The 23,303-nt window shown below is 35.5% G+C and overlaps 3 protein-coding genes and 1 non-coding gene across 5 annotated transcripts; 2 read left to right on the top strand and 2 right to left on the bottom strand.

The window, feature by feature from the left end:
- Window positions 1-780: 780 nt before the first annotated feature.
- Window positions 781-5,448, bottom strand: LOC111008977 (uncharacterized). Its single transcript, XM_022281863.2, has 4 exons — window positions 5,312-5,448; window positions 4,876-5,052; window positions 2,666-3,964; window positions 781-1,152 (listed from the first exon to the last, which is right to left on the bottom strand). The coding sequence occupies exons 1-4, from the start codon at window positions 5,324-5,326 to the stop codon at window positions 1,120-1,122; spliced, it is 1,524 nt and encodes a 507-aa protein (XP_022137555.1). The 5' UTR covers window positions 5,327-5,448; the 3' UTR covers window positions 781-1,119.
- Window positions 5,449-6,082: 634 nt separating this feature from the next.
- Window positions 6,083-6,155, bottom strand: TRNAR-ACG (transfer RNA arginine (anticodon ACG)). Its single transcript has one exon. It is a non-coding gene; the product is annotated as a tRNA-Arg (tRNA).
- Window positions 6,156-7,217: 1,062 nt separating this feature from the next.
- PTAC2 (plastid transcriptionally active 2) lies at window positions 7,218-14,312 on the top strand. The gene is made up of 4 exons (XM_022281675.2): window positions 7,218-9,307; window positions 12,163-12,477; window positions 12,564-12,671; window positions 13,530-14,312. Exons 1-4 carry the CDS (start codon window positions 7,452-7,454, stop codon window positions 13,870-13,872), a joined length of 2,622 nt encoding a protein of 873 aa, XP_022137367.1. The 5' UTR covers window positions 7,218-7,451; the 3' UTR covers window positions 13,873-14,312.
- A 5,583-nt stretch (window positions 14,313-19,895) lies between these two features.
- On the top strand, window positions 19,896-22,134 carry LOC111008940 (transcription factor MYB1R1). Of its 2 annotated transcripts, XM_022281819.2 has the most exons (4): window positions 19,896-20,325; window positions 20,576-20,784; window positions 21,234-21,690; window positions 21,883-22,134. In XM_022281819.2, exons 1-3 carry the CDS (start codon window positions 20,004-20,006, stop codon window positions 21,666-21,668), a joined length of 966 nt encoding a protein of 321 aa, XP_022137511.1. In that variant the 5' UTR covers window positions 19,896-20,003; the 3' UTR covers window positions 21,669-21,690; window positions 21,883-22,134. The 2 variants fall into 2 exon arrangements, with proteins under 2 accessions (XP_022137511.1, XP_022137510.1); XM_022281818.2 differs by having other exon boundaries at window positions 21,234-22,134.
- Window positions 22,135-23,303: the final 1,169 nt, after the last annotated feature.

Here is a 23,303-nt window from a genome sequence, read left to right on the forward strand (position 1 = left end):
TCGTGCTTGCTTTGGATATTTTTTTAAAAACTATATATATTAATTCCGAACATTTGTACCTACTTCACTAATTCTATCGTTCAAACAAATTTTTAATTCTACAGCGTTTAAATGCAGTATGTAAATAGTAAAAGGTTTTGAGATAATAAATTCAAACAAGAAGACCACTCGATTTAATATCATACGAGTTTTCTTGGTAATACAGTCGTCTCATCACATTAGTCAATGCAACTCATCACATTAGTCAACGTGCGCTTAAGCTGATCCTTACACTCACGAATATAAAAAAAAAACACATTTAGATTCAAGATTAAGAAAATTTATATAATACCGAGGATTTTAATTCAACTCATGACTTAAAAGAATATCTATTTGCTAATTCACTGTCATGACTTAAAATAATATGATTGTTTTAACTTTTTTCATACTCTGTGGAGAATCTTCTCCCCGAGATTGAAAAGTTACAGATATTCCTATCTTAAGATAGATAGATTTGTATGCCAAAAAGCATATAAGATAAATCATGACGCCAAGAAAAGGACCTGCAGGGGAATCATCTAAAAGAGGATTTTATCCAAAAGGAAAGAGGAAAGGGCAGAGAGAGCTGAAGCTTTGGCCGCTAGCTTCAATGGCAATCCTTTTTCCAGGCAACCACCGACCAGTTTGGAGGACCATTAGAATTCAGAATCTCTCTTTTCATTTCCATTCAGTCCTTGCAATATACAACAGCACATTTCTAGTAGTCCTCGCGGTAACCAAAAATTATAACAAAGAAATAAATAACATGTGAAAATTGGAATATAATTAACTAAGCTTTCCCAAGGGAAAGAAAAATGCCAGGATTCAAGTGTTTTAATATAGTAATGAAGGGAAGGATATAAAGATTACATAAACACTCATAAGTTAGTGGACATATATAGCGCCCATATGTTGTACTTGTTCATGGCCTGTGGAATTTCCTTGGAAAAGCATATCTCACTTGCTTAGCAACCAACACTTTCTTGTTGCAAAGCAGCTCATTCTGGTTTCTCCTTTCTTTTTTCTTCTTTTTTTCTTTTGTTGCAGCTGATTTTATTTTTCAAGCAACAATTATGAGCTTCAGGACAGCCAGCGTCCTTATCACCGCCACTTCTTCTCAGACAAAGATATGAGCTGCACAAAGACAATTTCAACATGAGGGATGTTGAAATGGCACATTAAAGAAAAAGAGTGCAAAGATCCTAAATAACAAAACAACAATAAGTTTTGTTTTCTTGTAACAAATTATAAAACTCATTTAACAGAATAAGTTTCATCAAGGATTTTGTGTTGTATTCAATAATGTATCAAATAGTCTACAACTATAGTGAATTTAAAAATTTGGTCATCTATATTGAGTAAGTCTGTGCTATAAGTATAAATTTAATATTTAACTTTTATGTACACATATTTTCTTTTTGGTGGGGAGGCAGGTGGAGATACAAGACTCATGTTACCATTTTCCTTGTACATGAAAAGGAACCAAACACAATGGAACAGTTTGTTAGCTAAGCTTGTTAGATTGGAGCTTCTTTTTAGTTTGGCTCCATCTTTAATATGCCCCGTGTTTTCTTTCATTTTTCTCAATGGAAGTACAGGCTTTCATAAAAACAAACTAAGCTAATATAAGGAAAAAAAATGGACACTGTAACAAAGACGGGTTAGAGGAAAGCGACCTCATAGGTTTCAGCAAGTTTAGCCTAGCAGTGCCTAGCATTTCTGATAAACAAGTCAGAGTTGGAGGCTAAGATGGCCTACAACGGCAGGATGGTTTTTTTATAGATATAATCGGGGTTCCTCAGAGTAAGTGAAGTTAAAAAGAGAAATCTTAAAGGTGTTTTAATGGACTACTATCTATTTATGTGTGTTTCTATGGCTTATGATGACAAAGGAAAGAGAATTCACATATTGAGGGAACACAAGGCAGCAGAGTCAAGAAACATGTCCAAATATTGCCCCATCACTTATAAGAGGTTTCTCAACGTTTTGAGTTTTCAGCTCCTCAAAGTGTAAAATTAAGCAGATTTCTAGATTTCAGAAGCTGGGAAAATCATCCTCACACGTCAAGGTGTCAATGTCAAATCAACAAAAAATGACAACCATATATTGGAATCGAAACCAAGGAAGCAACAATCTGAACTGGGGGGAAAAACATGCCATGTTGCACATGAAATTGCATGTAGCACACAATTTGAGTTATGTAACCATATTTTTTCTATTGCTAAATGTGATACTGAATGCTACTACTAGCTATACCTGTAAATACTCAAACTTAAAATATCCACAAAATACTAAATATGAGTTCTCCCAGTGAATGTCACGATAGGCTATTAGTAATTCGTAAGAACAAATGCGTCAGTATAACTTATTATGGAGAAATGACCAGAGAGGCAAGCAATGTAGAAAAAATAAGTTCATATACATTGATTACCCGAATGACATAATGCAATTTAACTGATTATAATAACTCCAGACATGTAACTAAAATAGATATATTACCAGTCTAGACTAGACAACAAAATATCTCCCTTTCAAAGAGACCAAGTATGCACCCATCCTACCACAGAGTATACAAGTAACTAATTTCAGGTGTTCAGAAACAAATCAGAAGGGTACACGAGCATGTTAAAGTATATATATAGCTAACCTGCCGAGCAACCTGTGCTAGCCGACGGTTGTCCCGAGATGATTCCGTCATTAAGCTAAACTTGTCTGATTCCAATGATACAATTTGTTTATCCTTCATCCTTTTCTTTGATATGCTTTCATCAACTGATGATTTACCATCAGGGCTGCTCAAAGATTCCTTCTTTCGCTTTCTTTGGAATGTGTACTTGAGAACTTTATTATTTAAATGTTGACTAGGAACCTCATCAAGAGCATCAGAATTTTTCATATCCAAGTTAACTGATGACTCCTTAACTGGGTCAGCGTCTATTTTATAAGGGGAACCCTCCAAATTGTCCACACATAAACTTTCCTGGCCAGTGAAGTCAGATTTATTTACAACTGCTTTATCATAGTCTTTCATGTTCCTAAGAGAACAATCATTTATTACTGCTCCATCTCCCTCACTGACGTCTGGACATCCTGAAGGTGTTGACATTTCATTTATCTCAGACAGTACAGGGTTTGAGAGCAAAACAAGACCATCCTGACTATCAATTTCCTTTTTCGACAGACATTTTTCTGAGTCATCGTTATCTACTGAAAGACTTTCTGAGCAGTGAAGATCAGGTGACTCGCATTGTTTAGTAAAGTCATCAAGAACCGGTAGAGCTTTCCTCTTGTTGTATCGAGTAGCTCGTTTCCTTTTTCTGCGGAGGGATTTAATAATTGGTACTTGAATATCCCTGCTTAATAGCTTAGGCAATTCCTTGGTCTCATTAGAATTCTTCCGTTCTCCACAGGTATTATCGGTCTTGGTAATGCTTGTTTTACACATAAGTTTACCCTCTTCTTCACCCATATCAAACGCCCTACTCTTGACATCTTCAGCTTGTCCAGTCAGACACACCTTTCCATCAAACAATTTTCTTTCAAATGCACGTACTCTCTGAGTGCAACCATTTCTGTAAAGCTCAGGTTCTTTGCTTCTCATCACCATGGAGGCAAAATCTCTATGAACTTGGCCATTATCTATCTTCAAGTCATTCTTACTTTCAGGCCAACTATCGGGGCACGTCCCATTCAAAGTTGCACTTATGTTATAAGGTGCGATGCACTCGTGTGAGCTTGGCAAGTCCTCTCGAGATGCAACATTACCAGCCAAGTTGTGCTTATCAAGGGCTTCTACCTTTTTGTTCCTCACATGTTCCAGTTCATCTTGAACTTCTTGCAACTGAGCTCTAAGTTTACTCACTATGTCCTCAGCTTCCTCAAGCTGGGCTTCGAGCTCTTCAATCTTTTTCTTTTGATTTAAAGACACCATCTCTGCCTCACTGACCTGAAAACATGGCATATTTCAATTACACACTTGGTTAAAAAATTAGATAAGCACAAGAAGGAACTGAAGCCTTTTTTCTAGTTGTGCTGAGAAAGATCCAAATATAATAACTTCATTCAAGTACTATTCGACTGAACTAACAAATAATCAATCTGTGCCAGATTGGTTTGGCATTGAACTATGCAGCTCTAAAAAAGTAGCAGAACATCTTAGTTCCAATTTTAGTTCCGTCTTAAAGGTGAAAAGGATTTGAATAAGATCATGAGCATTAAAATGATAACCTTGAAAATGCCACAAGGAGAAACATTTATTTCAAGTGACATGTCTGGATTCATCAAGAATTTTAACTAATAGAATAGAGTTTGATTGACCAATCTAAAAATAAACATTTCAGAGACCAACTTCCTCATCAAAAACTTAAATGACCAAGTGATTAATTCCTCTAATCAAGTTCAAAATGTTATGTGTTCCTCACTTTTCAATGTCATTCTGTGCAATGAATTCATTTTTGCAAGTAATTTAGCCTCTACACTTGATTTTAAAATTTTTGGTGATGTTCCCCAACAGCTGACATGAATTGTTTTTTACACGATAGTTGATTTAAGCAACAAACAGCCAGGAAACAGCGACAACTGATTGAATGCTTTTTGAAAAAATGTCCACAAGTGAACACTGGAAATTTTGAGCATTGTGAAAGACAATATCCGTTATCCAACATTAAAGATTACCCACTAGCATAAAGATCGAAAATTTAATCACAAAACCATTCACAGACATACCGGTATAGACGAAACCCACCTAACCATCCAAATCAGAACGTGATCGGAAGAACACAAAACAATTCCAACCAAGAAGTGGGCAAGCAAAAAACAAGAAGAAAAACCAACCCCATTTACACGAAATCATCATACCTTAGAATCCAACATTTGCTTAAGCCTAAGCAGTATCCGAAACGCCTCATCTTTAGTCGCGGACAGCTCCTGCTGAAACCGAATAGCGTTCCTCTCAGAAACCATGATACGCGCCGCCGCCTCCTTCGCTGTATTGAGGATTATATCGGCGTACGCCTTCTTCAGGGCCATCAATTTCTGAAAACAAAGAAAACCCATTACAAAATCAAACGAAACACACCGGCAAAAACCCACTAGAGGGCAGTGGAACAAACTTGAATAAGATCAAGATTAGCCCCCTCACACATTCCCCCAAAAAACCCACAAATCCCACCAAAAAAAAAGAACCCAAAAACAAAAAGGCAAAACCAAGAAAAGGAAGTTAGTTAAAGAGGCGAGGGCAGTCTCTCTAGAATTGAACACGAACAACAAAGAGCGGCGATTCCAAAAATATTACCTCAGAGTCGTCCATTACGAGTGAGGCGTAGACTCTCGCTTTGCTGGGCTGTGGAGAAGGAAGAAAAGGAAGAAGAATAAGGGGGGAGGTTTGTTCTGTTTCCCCCCCTCGCTTTTACATCAGCTGTCTGTTACGAACTGAAAGACTAAAGTCCAAGCCCAATTACCATATTGCCCCCGCTGCCCTCCATTAATTACAAACTTGCCCACCTCAGAGGCTAACCGCAACGCCGGTGTTGCCCGGTTCCTATTTTGCCCTCTCGCTCGAATCGGCGCGCGCCATGAGAGTGGTCCCACACAGTGGGACGCTGACGTGGACGTATTGGTGTCGCCTGACGGATAGACACGCGTTTTAATGCATGTAGTGGTTGGATCAGATCGACAGCTGGACGGTCGTGATTTCGGGTGTACTGTGTAGTAGCGAGCTGAGTAGTAAATCCTTTTATTTTTATTATTTTAGATTATTAAGAAAAAGAAAAGAAATAAACGGTCTTTTTGGTTTTCGGAGTTTTAGGAATCTCTGTTCGCAACCTCAAATATTGACGAGAGTGGACCGGCGACGGCGTGTAACGAAAAAACCTTATTTGCCTGGTTATCTTACCGAATTTTGAACGACATGTCGTTGATCCTCGTGCGACGAGACGTTGACCGTTGATCCACTGCATTGGCAACGCATAACGTAGTGATGGAGCATGCTTGGGTGGTGATTGGTTGGAAAGGGAGACCACGTCATAAATTCAAAAAATGAAAATAAAAACGACAGAAAGAAAACTGACTCCACTGGGGATCGAACCCAGAATCTCTGGTTCCGTAGACCAGCACCTTATCCATTGGGCCATGGAGTCGTATGAATGAACTTTAATCTTTTAATTATTTATCCATGAAAATATTTGCAGAATTAATTCAGTGTTGTAACATTTAAAAAATATGTAATAAATAAATTTAATTGTTTTTAAAAATTAACGAACAATTCGATCATTAATTTCATTCATTTTCATCTAAAACGGTTTTGTTATCATTGAGCTTTGAACAATCAAGGGTATCACAAATACATGATATCACAGCACGAGATTTTCTTCCAAAATTAATTTTATGACTTGTCGTAATCCTAACCTAATTTATGATACCTAGATATAAATAGCAGATGATCTAAATCATTGCACATAATCAATGGAAAAAAAAAATGATAAGACGCTTTTTATTTTAGAAGTGCCAACAGGGTATACATTATACTTGCATAAGTATTAGTTTTTTTAAGCTAAAATATACTATCTTTTTTGTAGATAATGTAAAATATATCCTTGGTCCTTGAAGTTTTGACACGATTTTTATACGGTCTTTGAATTAAAGAACAAAAAATTTCACATTGAATCATTGAGATTTAAGATTATTTTATATTTGGCTCTTAATTGGTCATCCGGTTTCATCTTCGTTTCTATTTAATCATTCGATTCAGTTGATAGTTAAATCAACATAATGAAACAGTGATGTAACTTTACTACTCCATATGAATGTTGAATTTACTGATTTGCATTGTAAATTTTAACTTAGTCCATTTAAATGTTAAACTAAATATGAATATAGATAAATGGTCGTGATACTGTTACAAATATATTACTAAATACATAGTGCATATATTTTTAAATCAAGATTCAAATTTTAAATTTGATACCAAATACATATTAAAAAACATTGAAAATAACTATTTTTATTGAATCATTTTATCTTCAATTTGTATTTTAACCAAAACGCATGATAAACCATTTTTGCTATTTTTAAAAATATTGGATATGACCACTTATTACCTAAACAATTATGGTTCGGGTGGACAACCCGGTTAACCCGTACCCGCGCCGAAACCGCCCGTCTTCTTAACTTGAAACGTCACTGTTATCCAAAACCTCTCCACGTGGCTTTCACGGAGCGGGTTTCAGCTCTCATCTGCTTCCGCCCGCTCTTCCTTCGCTTCTGCTCGTCTCCCTGCGAAAATCAAATTTGCAACTCGGAGAAATCGGTCCTGAAAATTTCACTGGTTTTTATCTCAATCTGTTCTTAATTGCTTGTGAATTCTTCTTTTCATCGAAGGAACACGAATTTCCTGGACTCACGGAGCTAATGAGAACTAGATTCTTGTAAATGTAATGGCGCTCTCACCACATCTGTCCCTGCCGAATCATTTTCGAACTTCCTCGGCGTTTCAGAAACGGTTCTTAGAGTCTCACCAATTTCCATTTCTCTCCAAACTTTCCAGTTTTCATGTTCGCCGTAGGTTTCTCTCAGATGACTGGAGCTTCTCCTCCAACGTGGGGAAGTGCAGAGCGAAGCCGAAGGATCTAGTTCTTGGAAATCCGTCGGTAATTGTTGAGAAGGGCAAATACAGCTATGACGTAGAAACCCTAATCAACAAACTTAGTAGCCTCCCGCCACGAGGCAGCATAGCTCGCTGTCTCGATATCTTTAAGAACAGGCTCTCGCTCAATGACTTCAGCTTCGTTTTCAAGGAATTCGCGGCGCGCGGGGATTGGCAACGGTCGTTACGCCTCTTCAAGTATATGCAGCGTCAGATATGGTGCAAGCCGAACGAGCACATCTATACCATCATGATCAGCTTGCTCGGCCGCGAAGGATTGCTAGAGAAATGTAGCGAGATATTCGATGAAATGGCGAGCCAAGGCGTGATACGTAGTGTGTTTTCTTACACCGCTTTGATAAATGCCTACGGGCGCAATGGTCAGTATGAAACCTCACTTGAACTTATTGAAAGGATGAAGAGAGAGAGAGTGTCACCTAATATATTGACTTACAATACCGTGATAAATGCCTGTGCTAGAGGTGATTTGGATTGGGAGGGATTGTTGGGATTGTTCGCCGAGATGAGGCATGAAGGGGTTCAACCTGATCTTGTTACTTATAATACTTTGCTTAGTGCTTGTGCTGCCCGGGGTCTAGGTGACGAGGCAGAGATGGTCTTCAAGACTATGATAGAGGGAGGGATAGTCCCTGAGATAACAACATATAGTTATATTGTTGAAACATTTGGAAAATTGGGTAAGCTTGAGAAAGTTGCTATGCTGCTAAAAGAGATGGAGTCCGAAGGGTATTTGCCTGATATATCATCCTACAATGTGTTAATAGAGGCACATGCAAAATTGGGGTCGATTAAGGAGGCAATGGATGTGTTTAAGCAGATGCAAGCAGCAGGATGTGTGCCAAATGCATCCACTTACAGTATTCTGTTAAATTTATATGGGAAGCATGGGAGGTATGATGATGTTCGGGAGCTTTTTCTTGAAATGAAAGAGAGCAGTGCTGAGCCAGATGCAACTACTTACAACATTCTCATACGAGTATTTGGGGAGGGTGGATACTTCAAAGAGGTTGTAACTCTGTTTCATGATTTGGTGGAGGAGAAGATTGACCCAAATATGGAGACATATGAGGGGTTAGTATTTGCTTGTGGAAAGGGAGGGTTGCACGAGGATGCCAAGAAAATTTTACTTCACATGAATGAGAAAGGAATAGTCCCAAGTTCCAAAGCATACAGTGGACTGATTGAAGCATACGGACTGGCTGCATTGTATGATGAAGCTGTCGTTGCGTTTAACACTATGAATGAAGTGGGAAGCAAGTCAACTGTCGATACCTACAATTCACTAATTCACACATTTGCTAGGGGCGGACTCTACAAGGAGTTTGAAGCAATCTTATTGAGAATGAGAGAATCCGGCATTTCAAGGAATGTGAAGTCATTTAGTGGTATTATTGAAGGTTATAGGCAAAGTGGTCAGTTTGAAGAAGCTATAAAGGCCTTTGTTGAAATGGAAAAGATGAGATGTGAACCTGATGAGCAAACCCTGGAGGCAGTTTTAGGTGTTTATTGCTTTGCAGGTCTTGTTGATGAGAGCAAGGAGCAGTTTCATGAAATTAAAGCTACAGGAATATTGCCTAGTGTGTTGTGCTACTGCATGATGCTTGCGGTGTATGCCAAGAATGGCAGGTAATGGTTACTATATGTATATATATATTTGTTAATGAAACTTATGTTTATTGTCAACTTATGTTTTCTTAATTTTATTTCCAGTTAATATAACCTGTACATGCTACTTTTCGTCTAAAAACAAATTGTGTTCAAGATTCAGTCTAATTAGAACTTTATTCTATCTTGAAATCTGTCAGGGCATTGGGGGTTAGTTAGTTAGAGTATGGGTAGTTATATGAGATGGATGGAGCTTATTAGAGTTCTTCATAGGGAATTGTTAATGGCAAAGGAAAACAGTTATAAATAAGAGAAGAGGGCAGTGAGGGGAGGTGTACTGAAGAGGAGATGTTCAAGTTTCTCAAATTAAACGTTTATATTTGAATTTTGATATAGATAACATTTATTATTTCTTCTCTCTCTAGAAATTATAGCTTTTATATGATATTGAGAACTTGGAGATTTGTCCACACCAAGTCAGCTTTGGTGTATCACGTTCATGTATGACATATTGACATGTAAAATTACCATATGAGACTACCAATTCTTCGATGGGATACATTAAGTGAATGAAAGACGAGCTAATCTATTAACAGGGTGTAGTGTCTTCTTGTCAACTGGGAAGATATGGGAGGTTGAAGTAAGGTCTTGATGAGAAGATCGTTCTCTATTCAAGTTGTCAACTTTGACTTTATTGCATAGCATAAATAGATCTGCAGGAGTGGCTTGAAGTTGAACGATTCATTCTTCATCTGCCAAGCCATGAACTTTCTGCGGCTGATTGCCTTAGTAGAATGCTATTAAGAAACTTAATGTAGGGATCTTGGAGAGTTCCAACGTGGTAGGAAACTTCATCATTATCAATCATCTACAGTTCGTGGATAGACTATCATCTTCTCCTCCTCAATAGAAAAATTTGGCAATCCTTTCAAAATCATATATCTTCTTGAGGTATCCTTGGGACTGGATGTCAACCTCTCAAAATTGAAATTGGCAGGCATCAACTATACTATCAATGTATTTAAATAATTGGAAGATGCCTGGGGCTGTAGAGTAGACAAATAGCTCTGCTTTTTTTATTCTCTCTCTGAATGGAACAAAATAAAACATCAACTCCCGGAGCACATTATTGACAAAATTCAGGGTAAACTATAATGTGGGAAATGAAACCTTATTTCCAAGGATGGCGGTCTTACTTTAGTTCAAGCTGCTCTTTCAAAATTTGCCTACATATTATATGTCTACTTTCTGGATGCCTAATAAGGTAACTCTCATTATAAAAATGCCGCTAGGGATTTCATTTGGGATTGGCATAATTTTGAATGAAGTTTTCATCTCGTGGGATGGAACAAGGTTACACTTCCTACACTCTCGGGGTCTGGGCTTTGGTGACATATATGGAACGTCTCTCCCTCCTTCTCCTAAATGGTTGTGGAGATTTGTCTTAGAGAAAGCAGCCCTTTGGGGAAGGCGGCGGTGGTGTACTGTATGGAATCTCCAAGGAGGATTGGTTGCGCTCTGCTCCTGAATCCTCCAAGGGACTCCAGAATGGCATTTCTAATCTGAAAGAGTTGTTGGCCTCAAGAGTAAAAATTATGGTGGGGAGTGGAGAAATACCAAATTCTGGGAAGACCATTGGAAAGATACAGAAACTCTCTCTACACTCTTCCTTGCACTTTATGTTATCACCCATAGCAATGGCCTCTACATGATCCCAGTGTGATGACTCGGAAGTCGGAGAATGGATCTTCCACATGGACATCCTCACCGAATTTTATTCCAGGCTGGTTGAATGAAAATGAAGATGGCTGTGTTTCACCTATTCTTTCATTTATAAATGTTGACTTGAAGACTTCACCTAGAGTACTTAATTTCTTAACTGAAGCCTTTGGGAATGGAGGATAAATACCAAAGGTAAAATTCAAAGGAAAGTCCAAACCTCTGAATTTCCCCCACTTCGGTTTTATGTGAAAAGCCGACAAGAAGACACAATAATCTGTTCCTCTTCCCCATGACCTTCCGACAATGTAACTACATTTTGGTAATTTTAACTGGCCTGCTCCTTTTCTCAGCAACATTACCGGCCTGCTGTACTTCCTCTTTGGAGTACATCTATGGATCTTTTGGAATTAAAGGAACCAAAAGGCTTCCTTAGATGAAGACGAACCTTTCTCCTTTTTGCTGGATAAGAATACTTTTGTGGTTCCCACTTTGTGTAAACTTGACAATTCTTTTTGTAATTGTAATTCAGCCCCTGTTTGTGATAATTGGAAGTTTTTTTGGGATTGAGGCCTTCTTCTCTCTCCTTTATAGGCCCATTTTATCAAACAGTTTGTTATAAAAGAAAAAGTACGAGCTTTCTGCATGGTTGCATTTGTATTGGTATTACTGGTCGACAGGTCCTTTTAATTTTTGATGTTGCAGCCTAACAAGTTCCAAAGTTTAGATAAACATCCTTTGCTTTCCTTGTTGCTATCAAGGTTGCAATGTCCTCAAAATTATCTGATTTACCTCTAAAACATTCTTCTTCCTTGAAATCTCTCATGTCGTGCAACATGTTCGTGACCTTGGCATATTTATTTGCCTCGTGTAGAAAATAAATTCACTACATGAACCATGAAGTCATTATGGATGTAGTGAAGAGTTTGTCACTTGTCAAGTTGTCATTAGTTTGTTTACTTTTACCTAGTAAGAACATCTTTCTTTTTTCTGTGATGAAATTTTGTTTGATAATTTCCCCAGCAAATTATCACTAACGGTCCTAAAGTTCTCATTTCATAAAATTTAATTTTCGAACCTTGAATCTTCTGATTGATTGCTTCACAAATACTTTATTTTAATGATCTGTCTTACATCTCAGAGTCCATTCTTTCCAGGTGGGATAATGCCTATGAGTTACTCGATGAGATGATTACGAACAGGGTATCTAGTATTCATCAAGTCATTGGACAGATGATCAAGGGAGATTACGATGATGATTCTAATTGGCAGATGGTTGAGTATGTTTTTGACAAACTTAACGCTGAAGGGTGTGGATTGGGAACAAGATTTTACAATACACTCTTAGACGCACTTTGGTGGCTTGGCCAGAAAGGCCGTGCAGCAAGGGTTCTCATTGAAGCAACAAAACGGGGCCTTTTCCCTGAACTTTTCCGCAAAAGCAAACTAGTGTGGTCTGTGGATGTGCACAGGTATGATAGTAATCTCCCTTTTCCATGCTGGACTGGCTGATATCTGAGCTTTAGTTTATATAATCCGTATATCTGGTTTTTCACAGAATGTGGGAAGGTGGTGCATATACAGCAATATCACTTTGGGTTAACACTATGAACAAAATGATCAAGGATGAGGAGGATCTCCCTCAGCTTGCAGCTGTTGTAGTTGGGTAAGGTTCAGTTATCTTGCAATCAATTTGATCAAAGTTAATTTTTTTGAATTAAAGTGTCATGCATGGTGGAGGCATATATGATAAGAATGATAAAAGGCTCTCATAATCCAGCTGAAGCAAATCTTCTCATTTTGGGCTTCTTGAACTTGACTAATTCTGTTAGCCTAAAAAACGCACATAGCTAATAGGCTGGTTGAAAAATGCTCTCTTTAGTTTGGCATCCCAAATTTCACATAGCTTTGAAACGTGCAGTAAATCTTCATTATTTTGCTAATTTCTAGACTATATGTAAGATAATAGTGTTACAACGTTTATGTGCAGGCACTTATGACTTATGGGCTGCAATATTTTGTGTGTGCATGCATGCATGTTATCATTATTTTCTTCAGGTCTAGCTCTGTGTTGTTTGCGCCTTTTATTTATGTATTTGCTTTCCGCACTACAATTAGAAAAAAAACTGGTCACCATAAGGCCAAACTATGTAATTAGACAGTACGTATTCTAGACGTGTGGATGAGCATGTGCTGTAGAGAGGTTATATGACCAATTAAAGTAGATTAAGTTTAAGTAGTTCTTTTCAAAACGTGGGCTGAATACTATCGATTTTAAATAAAAGCCATCAAATGAAAATTACAGGGTAAGGGTGAAGGGAATGGAAGCCAAACCATGTATTTCTGACCAGTAGTTACTGCATTTCTTTAGCAGAAAATTTGTTGATTTTTCCTGTACTTTGAATTTACATGAAACGACAGCTAGTTGGAGAAATCATGTAGTTTCTCTGGAAATTTACTGGCTTTGTTTTACTTTACGAGGGTTCACTAATATTTTGTCAACTGTGTATTTCCAAATTATCAGAAGAGGATGGTTGGAGAAAGACTCAAAAGCGCAAAACTTGCCTATTGCAAAGGCTGTCTATTCATTTCTGCAGGATAACGTGTCGTCATCCTTCGATTTTCCCAGGTGGAACAACTGTCGAATTGTGTGCCAACAGTCTCAACTGAAGCAGCTTCTCTCAGACGCAGAATCATCATCAAAAGGTCCCAAAACTAATGAAATTATTACTTTAAACAATTCCCCCTTGAATCTTCCAGCAGGATCCAAGATATCCAGATCCGGTATAAACAATGACAAATACAAAGATGTTGATTCTAAATCAAGTAACAGGACAGGAACTGAGCTTCTGACCACAACTGTTTGAAGGAAATATACCAAGACTGAACATCTAATCCAGTTTTCAAGTTTAGAAACTCATCACCTCCCATTATAATCGGAAGGATGTGATCATAAATCCATGGCGGCCCACCATATCAAACACCAGCTCTTTGACATGAAAGAGTTTACCAAAGAATCCATGGTGGCAGAGTTCTGTTTCCAACATGGCTTGCCATGATTCACTTTTAAAGCCGAGGAAGAAGATGCATGCCCACGGAAAAAAGGTCAGTGTTTTTGTAGCTGTAGAATTGATAGATATTCTTTACTGGAAAATGAAAGGCTGTTTATCAGTAATTGTTAGAAACCAGCGGTTTAAATCTCTGTGAACTGATCAGAGAGATTTTAATATTACTTTGATTTCGAATTCCCACAGCTAAGCATAAGAAATATTGGGGGATTAGTAAAGTGCCTTCACTTCTTTGCAAACTCTTCTACTTTTTCTTGGGCTGTTTGTTTAAAATTTTCTTCATGAATTTTGTATATTAAGTACTTATTTGTTTTGCAAGTTCCAACTTTTTTAAATCTCGAGAAATGATTGTTCAAATTAAAGCAAAAAACTAGAAAATGATTGTTAAAAAGAATGAAATCGAAAGGGAGAATCGGACTAAAAGAAAAAGAGAAGTTAAACCCACAGTTATAGCGTTAGCCTACTTGAAGAAGAAGCTAACTAAAATATAATAATAAATTGTTCTATTATTTTAATTTAAATCAAGTATTTATTTAATTTTTTAAAATTGTTCTATTATTTTAATTTAAATCAAGTATTTACTTATTTTTAAATTGTTATATTATTTTTATTTAAATCAGGTGTTTATTTAATTTTTTAAGTAATACTATTTACTTATATATAAAGAAGAAGAAAACTATCTACTGCAACAATCAAATATTAAAAAGAAAATCCATATTTTTCTCTTCTCAAAAAATACAAATCTTGATTTTTCAAAAGTAAATAAACAAATTTCCAAAACTTAATTCCAAAAATAAAAATTTCAAAGTAGCCACGGTTTAACTCTTGTAGGTGTGGGGTTTGGACCTCCGATTTTATCAGGATTAGATGTTAATTATCGTTGGCTCTAGTTTTGTTGATATTCTAATTTATTATTATTATTAGTTTAGTACTGTTGTTATCCTAAAATAAAATAGCAAAAAAATTGAGTTCTACAAAAACCATAAGTTATGTGGGCTTCTAGAATCTTTCTTCATACAAGAGCCCAACAAAACTAGAGATGGATGGCCCAATAAAATCGGTAGCCCAAAGTTCAGAAAATAAAATGAAAAAAAAAAAGAAGAAGAAGAAATAGCGTCTAGAATCTTTTTTTTTTTTTTGAAACAGCATCTAGAATCTATTAAAAAAGGAAAATGTTGGGAAAATATTTCTGCACTATTAAATTCCTTCTTTCTTTAATTTATAAATTTACAAAACATGTTATCTATAACTTATTATCAGCTATTTAAGAAATAATTACCAATAATATTTACATGATTAAAAAAGAATAATCCATGCTCATTAAATTATTCAATTAGGGTTATGTAGGTTATGATTGCTGAGCATCAAACTATTTAGAAATTTAAGATGATTATTCCTCGTTGTTTTCATTATTTGTTCGCTATCTATCATGAAAGGAAAATTATAATATATACGGTACAATAGTGAATTCTTAATTATTGTTCTATATTATTATTATTTTTTAAATCATAAATATTATTTTCAAAGTTTTTTTTTAGATATGTGAAAGATTTTTTTTTTTAATATTACGTAACTTGGGCGTGAATAAATTAAAATTTGAATATTACTTTAATTTGTAATTCTGACGGCTATGGATTAAAAAAGTGGTTTCACGTACTTGAGTGTTAAAAATCGATGTTATAGATATTTTTGAAAACATTATAAACATAAATATTTTATAACAAATAAGTGTTTCACATTTTATTAAATCAAATTGTCAAACCTTCCGCGTTATAACAGAGATGATCAACACGTTGATAGAAATGTAAGGTTGATATGCCATTCAGATTTTTTTTCTTTTCAAATTCATTAAATCAAATATGTGTTTGAGATATTTATCTTTTAAATTGTTTCTAGATTATTTGATAAGAGATATAGAAAACTTCAGTGTTTTCAATTTTTGAATTTGATATCTTAAAATGAGTAATTAAAAAATGTTGATAAATATATTATCTCATTACACTCTTCTCATTTTCTTTAAATTAAAACATTTAATATTATATAAAAATATATATATATATATTAATTAATTAATATTATTTTAAATTAAACTAAATATCTTATTGATAACTAACACTGAGAAATATATTATTAAACATATTGAACATTTTTTTTAAAAATTGAGATTCAATTCACAAACTTGCTACCAAAAACATATCTAAAAATATTGAAAACACGAAGCAACTCTTATTTTCATATTTCCGTTTTTAGATCGTCAATCAAATGCTCTTTTATATTTTTATTTTCCAACCAGATATATGAAGGAAAAAAATAGGAAAAAGATCATTTGATATTTTGAAGAACAAAAGTAGTCTGATGGGATGTTCCTCTCTCACGCTGCCACGCGCACACATTTCGTCGAGATGCCTTTTTGCTCTCTTTTTTTTTTCTTTCCCTTAAGATATGATTTTGACTAGAGAGATCACTTACTTTTTTTTTTTTCATTATTTTTTCAATTTTTTTTAACCTTTTTCACGACAAAAGGTTTATTTAGACCTCGGTTTTGGTGTGACAATCTAGATTCTATTTTTTTCGTAATTAAATGAATTCAGTAAATATATTTTTGAGAAAATTTATCTTTAAAAATGGTAAACATTGTAAAAACATAATAGTTTATATTTCAGTATTTTCAGATATTAAAAATTAAACACAAATTCTTGTAGTTTAACCTAAATATAAATTTTTTTTTAGTGAAAACGTTAATGGGTGTCCTTATTTTTCGGGACTAAGACCATCATTTTGGAATTTTTAGTCCCATCATCAATCTCCACCTTCTTCACACTCTAATTAAGTGTGCCTTATATTTGTTTCTACATCCATATATTTTCTTTGACACTAAGAAAAGATGATAAGTTGATTAGAAAAAGATGTTTGAGAAAGGAGGAAAAGAAACAAGACGTTGAAAACGAAATTAGATGTGAAATGAAAGGACCCGCATGCTCATAACTATATATTTCATATTGGTAATAACCAGATGTTTATTGAGCAATATCCATCTTCGATCAACAGCACTGTAAATTTGACAACATCTTACTTTTAAAAAGTATATTACTCTTTCTCTCTAATTTTGAAAAAGTTTAATAGTGATCTGTAAGAGATAAATGCCGATCGAGAAGCATGGACCCAAATGTCTTTTTTTTTTTTGTTTGGGTGGATTTGTGTTTGACAATGGTGATGAAAATGAGGTCAAATAGGGGAATTAATAGGCAGAGAGAGAATGAGTGGTTTTATGAAAAGCAAAGGGAAATGAAGGAGTGGTGGGTGAACCCCACAAGGCCTTATCTTTGGGCTATCCTCCCACCATTAAAGGCTACATTACAAAAAGCAGTACAGACATTAAAATAACATCTTTGCTTTTGAATCGACAAAAAACGAATATGCTTCCCCAACGGTTCATAATCAAAATGTACAAAAACCTTTTGCTTTTTTATTCGCACTCTCTGAATCGAGCGAGAGCTTGTTAAAAGACACGCTGGTTTTAATATGGCTGACAGTTTTATATCATTAAAATTACGAGAGAAAAGAAAACATTCAGATTTTCGAATCTGCACTAGAGATAATTATGTTATTTAATGATTTTTCTAACGATGTTTTGATTTAGTTTTGTTCTTATGAGGTGGAGATTGTAGTGCAGTGGATCACGTTATTGTAACATAATAGAACATGACCTTTTATTAGAATCATTTGATATAAATATATATTTAGTCATTCCACTAGACTTACTCATTAGAAGTTGTCATAGGTTCAATTTTATGTTAAATAATGAATGAAAAATTAACCATAGTGACTAAGATGATTTGAAAGTTAATAATAAAGAGTTTTAAGGATTGAACATATCAAGGGATTGAAATAATAATAATAACTTAGGGGCAAAATAAAATAAATATGGAACATCCGAGAAGAAATGAGTCTTATATCCCAAAAATGAAAAATCTAATCTATATTATATTCTCTACCTTTGGTAAAACTCAAACAATCTGAAAGGTTGTCACTCAAAATATCTAATTTTTAAATGACAAATGGTAGTAAGTTCAACAAAAAATAGTTGTTAATTAAATCCGGTTAAAATATAAAATAACTTTTTACAATATGGAGGTTGGAATCTACATCATATTCATTATCTAAAAAGAAAATTAAAGAACAACATAAATTTAGTTCAACAGCACTTTTGCTCCTTATCTAGAACTCGAACATTCACTCTTCCATTTTCATATTTATTGTAATAAAAGAAATCGAAGTTGATTGAATTTTTAAAGTGAAGATGGTTTGAGGTTGTCCCAGAGGAATCATTTGGACGACTTGAGATTCTAAGGAATATCTTTGAGGTATTTAGTTCAAGTCACGTGGAACGCAACTCCACCGAACAATGATCCCTTTCATAAGTATGGATATGAGGACAATATGCATATCTTGAGTGACACGGAAGAAAAAGAAGTTAAATAAAAATGTTGTTTTTGTTTCACTTCTACTTCTAGTTGTACATGTGATGTGGTATTGTTTTTTAATGGTTTGTCCCACACATCTCACCTTGGGGGTTGTGTAAAGATTTGAACCATATGTTTTTGATACCCCTAATTGCCCCTATTCCTTCTTCTCTATCTTTTTACATTCCTAGGATTTTTTTCCTTTTCCTTTTCCTTTTCAAAATCTCATCCAAACTTCTTTTTTACCCATTATAATTTATAACTTTACATCCATGTCTTTGCTGGATTTTGTTCCATTCATTCAAATTTTAAATTCCACTTAATTGACTTGTGGATTTAAAAAGTAATTAAGTAGTATTTCCTATTTATCATTTAATTTTAACAAATACATCCTTTTATTTTGTGGATTGAATTTTAGATATGTTACGTGAAGTTTTAAAAGGTCGTAAGTTTTTAAAAGGTTCTAAGAGTCAAGATAAGGAAAGCAGATTAGTGGACCGTATGTCAAAGGTTGAAGCCCAAAAAGACCAAGGCCCATGATCGACTAACCTTAACCTACGGGCCTGCTGATCAGTTGTGGCCCATTTCTTAAGCCTTGGATTGATCGGTCAGACGGTTGGTGCCCATGATTAAGAGTGCGTGTAGTTAACACTACACCATAATGTGATTACACCAGTATTATCGCATGTTCGGTCATATTTGAACAAATCTAAACTTTTTTTTAAGTACAACAACCTGTATGGTATAAATATTCAAACTCAAAACCTTTTAGCCATAAATATAAGTCTTAATCAGTTGTGTTTATGATGCATTAAATGTTAAACTTATATGTTAAAATCAAAGTGGATTAATAATAATTTCTATACTCAAGTAATATCTATTTTTTAAAACTAATTTATTTACTTTACCTATTCACTAAGATTTATTTAACAGAAGTTATTGTTTTTTCTTTTTTTCTTTTTTTTTTTTGTGAAATTCAACCGCATTTAAAAATGGAGATTCCAGCCAATAATTTTTTTTTTCAAACATAAGTTATCGTAATTTATTTTCTTTTCTTTTCTTTCTTTCGTGGAAGAAAAAGAAATATATTCACATATATATTTTTCCGTAATTCTTTTTTATATCCGTGTCCGTAATTTATTAATTTGTTAAAATCTTTGCAAAAATCACATATATATATATATATATTTCCTTGAAATTAAATCATATTTCAAAGAAGGAGCGATAGTTGGACAACAAGAAATACACAAAAACATGAAAGCCCAATCATAGGACGCCACGTATTTGACAATACACTCACTCCCACAGCCACACCATGATTGTCACCGCCGTATTATATATAGACCGAAGCAAACTTCACCTCACCACTTGTCTTCATAATTGATATTGTTGTTTAATTCTGGTGCGTTTTTTCCCTTTTTCTTCTTCTGAAGATTGTACGGCTCTGAATTTCCCCCACCGTCGCAGATGCCAAGGACGAGCGAGATTGCCGATTCCGCCATCTCCGGCGGCGGAGATGCCGACATGGACGCCGGGGGATCGGTTACCAAGGAGATCATGTTGTTTGGAGTCAGAGTGGTGGTGGACCCGATGAGGAAGAGCGTCAGTATGAACAATCTGTCTCAGTATGAGCATCCATCGGAGGCCTCCAATGATGATAACGGCGGCAACAATAAGAGCAGTAACATCTCCACTGCTGAGAGGAAGGAAGACGCCGCTACTGGTTATGCTTCTGCCGACGATGCCGTCCCCAATTCCGGCGGAAATCGCGACCGCGAACGCAAGCGAGGTTCGATTCCCTTCCTTCCTTGTCCTCTACTTTATCTATGTAGATTTTAAAATTGTATTTGTAGTTCTGTAAAGACTGACATACACTCGCTTGAATAATTTGGGGGAATTTTGATAATCGCGGTTTTTCACTATATAGATTGGGAATTCTGATTAGGTCTATCTTGGAAGCTTGCGGACTAATTTAATTTAATTTGTTCTGTATTTGATGTTGTTAATTTTGGGGTTGCATGTTTGTAAATGATTTCCAGGAGTACCATGGACGGAGGAAGAGCACAAACTTTTCTTGCTGGGATTGCAGAAAGTGGGGAAAGGAGATTGGAGAGGAATTTCGAGGAATTTTGTTAAGACTCGAACTCCGACTCAGGTGGCTAGCCACGCACAGAAATACTTTCTACGCCGAAGCAACCTTAATCGTCGCCGCCGTAGATCCAGCCTCTTTGATATCACCACGGATACGGTAACTGTCATCTTTACTAGTTAATTTATAACTTCTGTTTGGTCGGTGAGAAATACTTATAGATGGACGAATACTGAAATAGATTGGTTTTCAAGTATTTTTCAAAGTGTTGTTTGATTCCGTAGGGTTGCAAACTTTGATTTTCAGTTCTAATAGTGAATTCATTTGGGTAGGCGAACTAGGATTTTTAGTCAACGGGTTGGTGAGTTCATTAATCCTGTGGCAGATAGGGAAAGTTCGCGACCCATCCCCTGTTCTGAACTTGCTTCTCTGTTGCTGCTTTTCTTTAAGCCACCGTGAAAAAGAAAACCACCATTTTTTCTTGTAGCACAGGGATAGGCAACGGAACCAACGATATGATGAATAGTTTTGGGGTTCCAATAATAGAGTACATCAAAAGTGTAAGTTTGAATTGATCTTTACTTATAATTCCTTTCTGGATTCATTAGGTTAATGTGGCTGCTGAGGAAGATCAAATTCAACTTCAAGGTAATTCCTCCCAATTGCAATCCTTATTGCCGCCTCCACCACCTGAACCTTGCAACATAAATGGATATCACCATGTGATGCCAAATTTTCCTTTATCTGTCTGCCCTGCAATTTTACCCGTGCCAATTCCAATGGAGAAACTAACACTTGGGCACGACAACCTGGAGAATGCTACATCATTAAAGCAGGTCCATCCTCTTGCTGCTGAAATTTTGCCGCTCAATGCAACTACACCTGAAATTAACCTGAACTTGAAGTCGACAATAAATTCTGGAGGCTCTCTTTCTCTTAACCTCGCTTTGACTTCAGACTCGGGCGATTCGTCAATGAATCACCTTGCTTTCCAAGGAATTTCAGGCATGAGCAGCCGCGATAACATTATCAGTGTTGCTTAAGATCGCTTTGTTCGCAAGAATGGTACGTTATATTGATCTGAAACAAATCGATTAGGTGACTAACTAAAGCCTTTGTTGTAGTTGTACATCCCCCCCACTCCCACCCCATAAAAGGGGCAAGAACAAGAAAAGAGAACTGCCCATGCCCTGTTGTTTTCTTCGTTTATTATGTCCATTACCTTTGGATTCTTCTTCATTTGGTGTTTGTTTGTAGAACTGAACCTAACAAGCAGTCTCTGCTGTAGTCCCTGCTCGCTACTGCTCAATGATAACGTGGGTTTCCTCTGTATTCATTTGTGGCCATGGTGTGTTTTGAGTAAGAAAAATATCAAGTTTTATCAGGGATATGGTGATGTAGCTACCTCATATTTCTCCATCTTTGATTACTGAGGATAGCATTTGGCCCTCTATTGTGGGTCAAGGATGGTTGTACTGTCCTTATACTTATATATGTGGTATTTGCTTATACTTGTCCCATGCCAGAGTGTTCTCAGTGAAAACTCTTTCAAATTCTATCTTCTATTCCCCTCTCTGTAGATGTTGTTTTCAAAAATGTCCTGTGGACTTCAATAGCCTCATTCTTTTGACCTTATATGCAAATTGCTCAACATTCCAACTCTGAATTTGGTAACCATATTTGTATTGTTAGTGATTCATATGTGAAGTTTAGAGTAGATGTAGTTGGTGTTCGTGTTTGCGTTAGGGGTTAGACGGACTACCTTCTATTTAAAAATGATGTGGGGTCTATTTCTTTCATTTATTGTGTAAATAGGAGGGAGTATGATACTCCCGTAGTACTATTAAATTTCCCCGGGATTAGACTAAGGCACGCCATGTAGCCCTATCGTCAAAAAACACGTGTTCGAGTCATTAGAGTATTGTAGGTAAATGATTCAATTTGATTGATTTGAATCCTTTGCCAAATTGGAATTGTTTGTCCATCCAAATATTTCACCGAGGACCCAAACCACAAACTATAAAATTTACTCATGCTCCCTTGTTTGGAAACTGGATTATGGCTGTTCCAGGTCCGAACTTTTAAATTTTGTAGCTTTAATTATTTCTCGGATCAAAGCCCTTCTGGTAAATAAATACGTTATTTTAATTTTTCTTTTTAGAAAAATATTACTTGTTTGGCAAGCGTATTTATATGCTCTGTACTTGCTAAATCATGGCGAAATTGAAAATTTTAATTTTTAACGACAGTGTTTAAATTTTGTTTTATGTTTTGTCTTATAAAAACTAAAATGGTGCTATTGAAGCGCTGAATTTAAAAGTAAAAGAACCGAGGTGGTAAAATTGTGAGGGAATTTTATCATTGTTAAATTGTGGATCCGACGATTTTAATGGTTCGTCTTATTCTACAACACCAATAAAAAAATCACTTTAATAAAAATAAATAAATACTCCAAGTAATGCCAATAATTTATTCTCAAAATAAAATTTAGGTATTTAGTCCCATTTGAAAGGCTAACAATATTTTCATATAATCGTTTCCTTCTTTAGCCCAAACCAAACTTCAAATTCTAACGACATTTCAAATTATTTATACTAAAAAAACATTTTCAATATAAATTATCTAAGGAAAGTTTTCCACCTTCAATTATCCGAGAAAATAATTGATTTTATTATCGG

The sequence above is a fragment of the Momordica charantia genome (genome assembly GCF_013281855.1).
Source record: "Momordica charantia cultivar OHB3-1 chromosome 3 unlocalized genomic scaffold, Mcharantia_2.0 BLBB01000003.1, whole genome shotgun sequence".
Taxonomy (NCBI): domain Eukaryota; kingdom Viridiplantae; phylum Streptophyta; class Magnoliopsida; order Cucurbitales; family Cucurbitaceae; genus Momordica; species Momordica charantia.

Excerpts from the sequence above, each read along its gene's own strand:
- LOC111008977 (XM_022281863.2), bottom strand. Across the intron at positions 3,965-4,875 it reads AGCAAATGTTGGATTCTAAG|GTCAGTGAGGCAGAGATGGT; the intron begins GTATGATGATTT and ends CCATGTTTTCAG. Across the intron at positions 1,153-2,665 it reads TAGCACAGGTTGCTCGGCAG|CTCATATCTTTGTCTGAGAA; the intron begins GTTAGCTATATA and ends GTCTTTGTGCAG.
- PTAC2 (XM_022281675.2), top strand. The coding sequence starts at position 7,452 with ATGGCGCTCTCACCACATCTGTCCCTGCCGAATCATTTTCGAACTTCC. Across the intron at positions 9,308-12,162 it reads GTGTATGCCAAGAATGGCAG|GTGGGATAATGCCTATGAGT; the intron begins GTAATGGTTACT and ends CATTCTTTCCAG. Across the intron at positions 12,478-12,563 it reads TGGTCTGTGGATGTGCACAG|AATGTGGGAAGGTGGTGCAT; the intron begins GTATGATAGTAA and ends GGTTTTTCACAG.
- LOC111008940 (XM_022281818.2), top strand. The coding sequence starts at position 20,004 with ATGCCAAGGACGAGCGAGATTGCCGATTCCGCCATCTCCGGCGGCGGA. Across the intron at positions 20,326-20,575 it reads CGACCGCGAACGCAAGCGAG|GAGTACCATGGACGGAGGAA; the intron begins GTTCGATTCCCT and ends AATGATTTCCAG. Across the intron at positions 20,785-21,233 it reads TTGATATCACCACGGATACG|GTTAATGTGGCTGCTGAGGA; the intron begins GTAACTGTCATC and ends TGGATTCATTAG.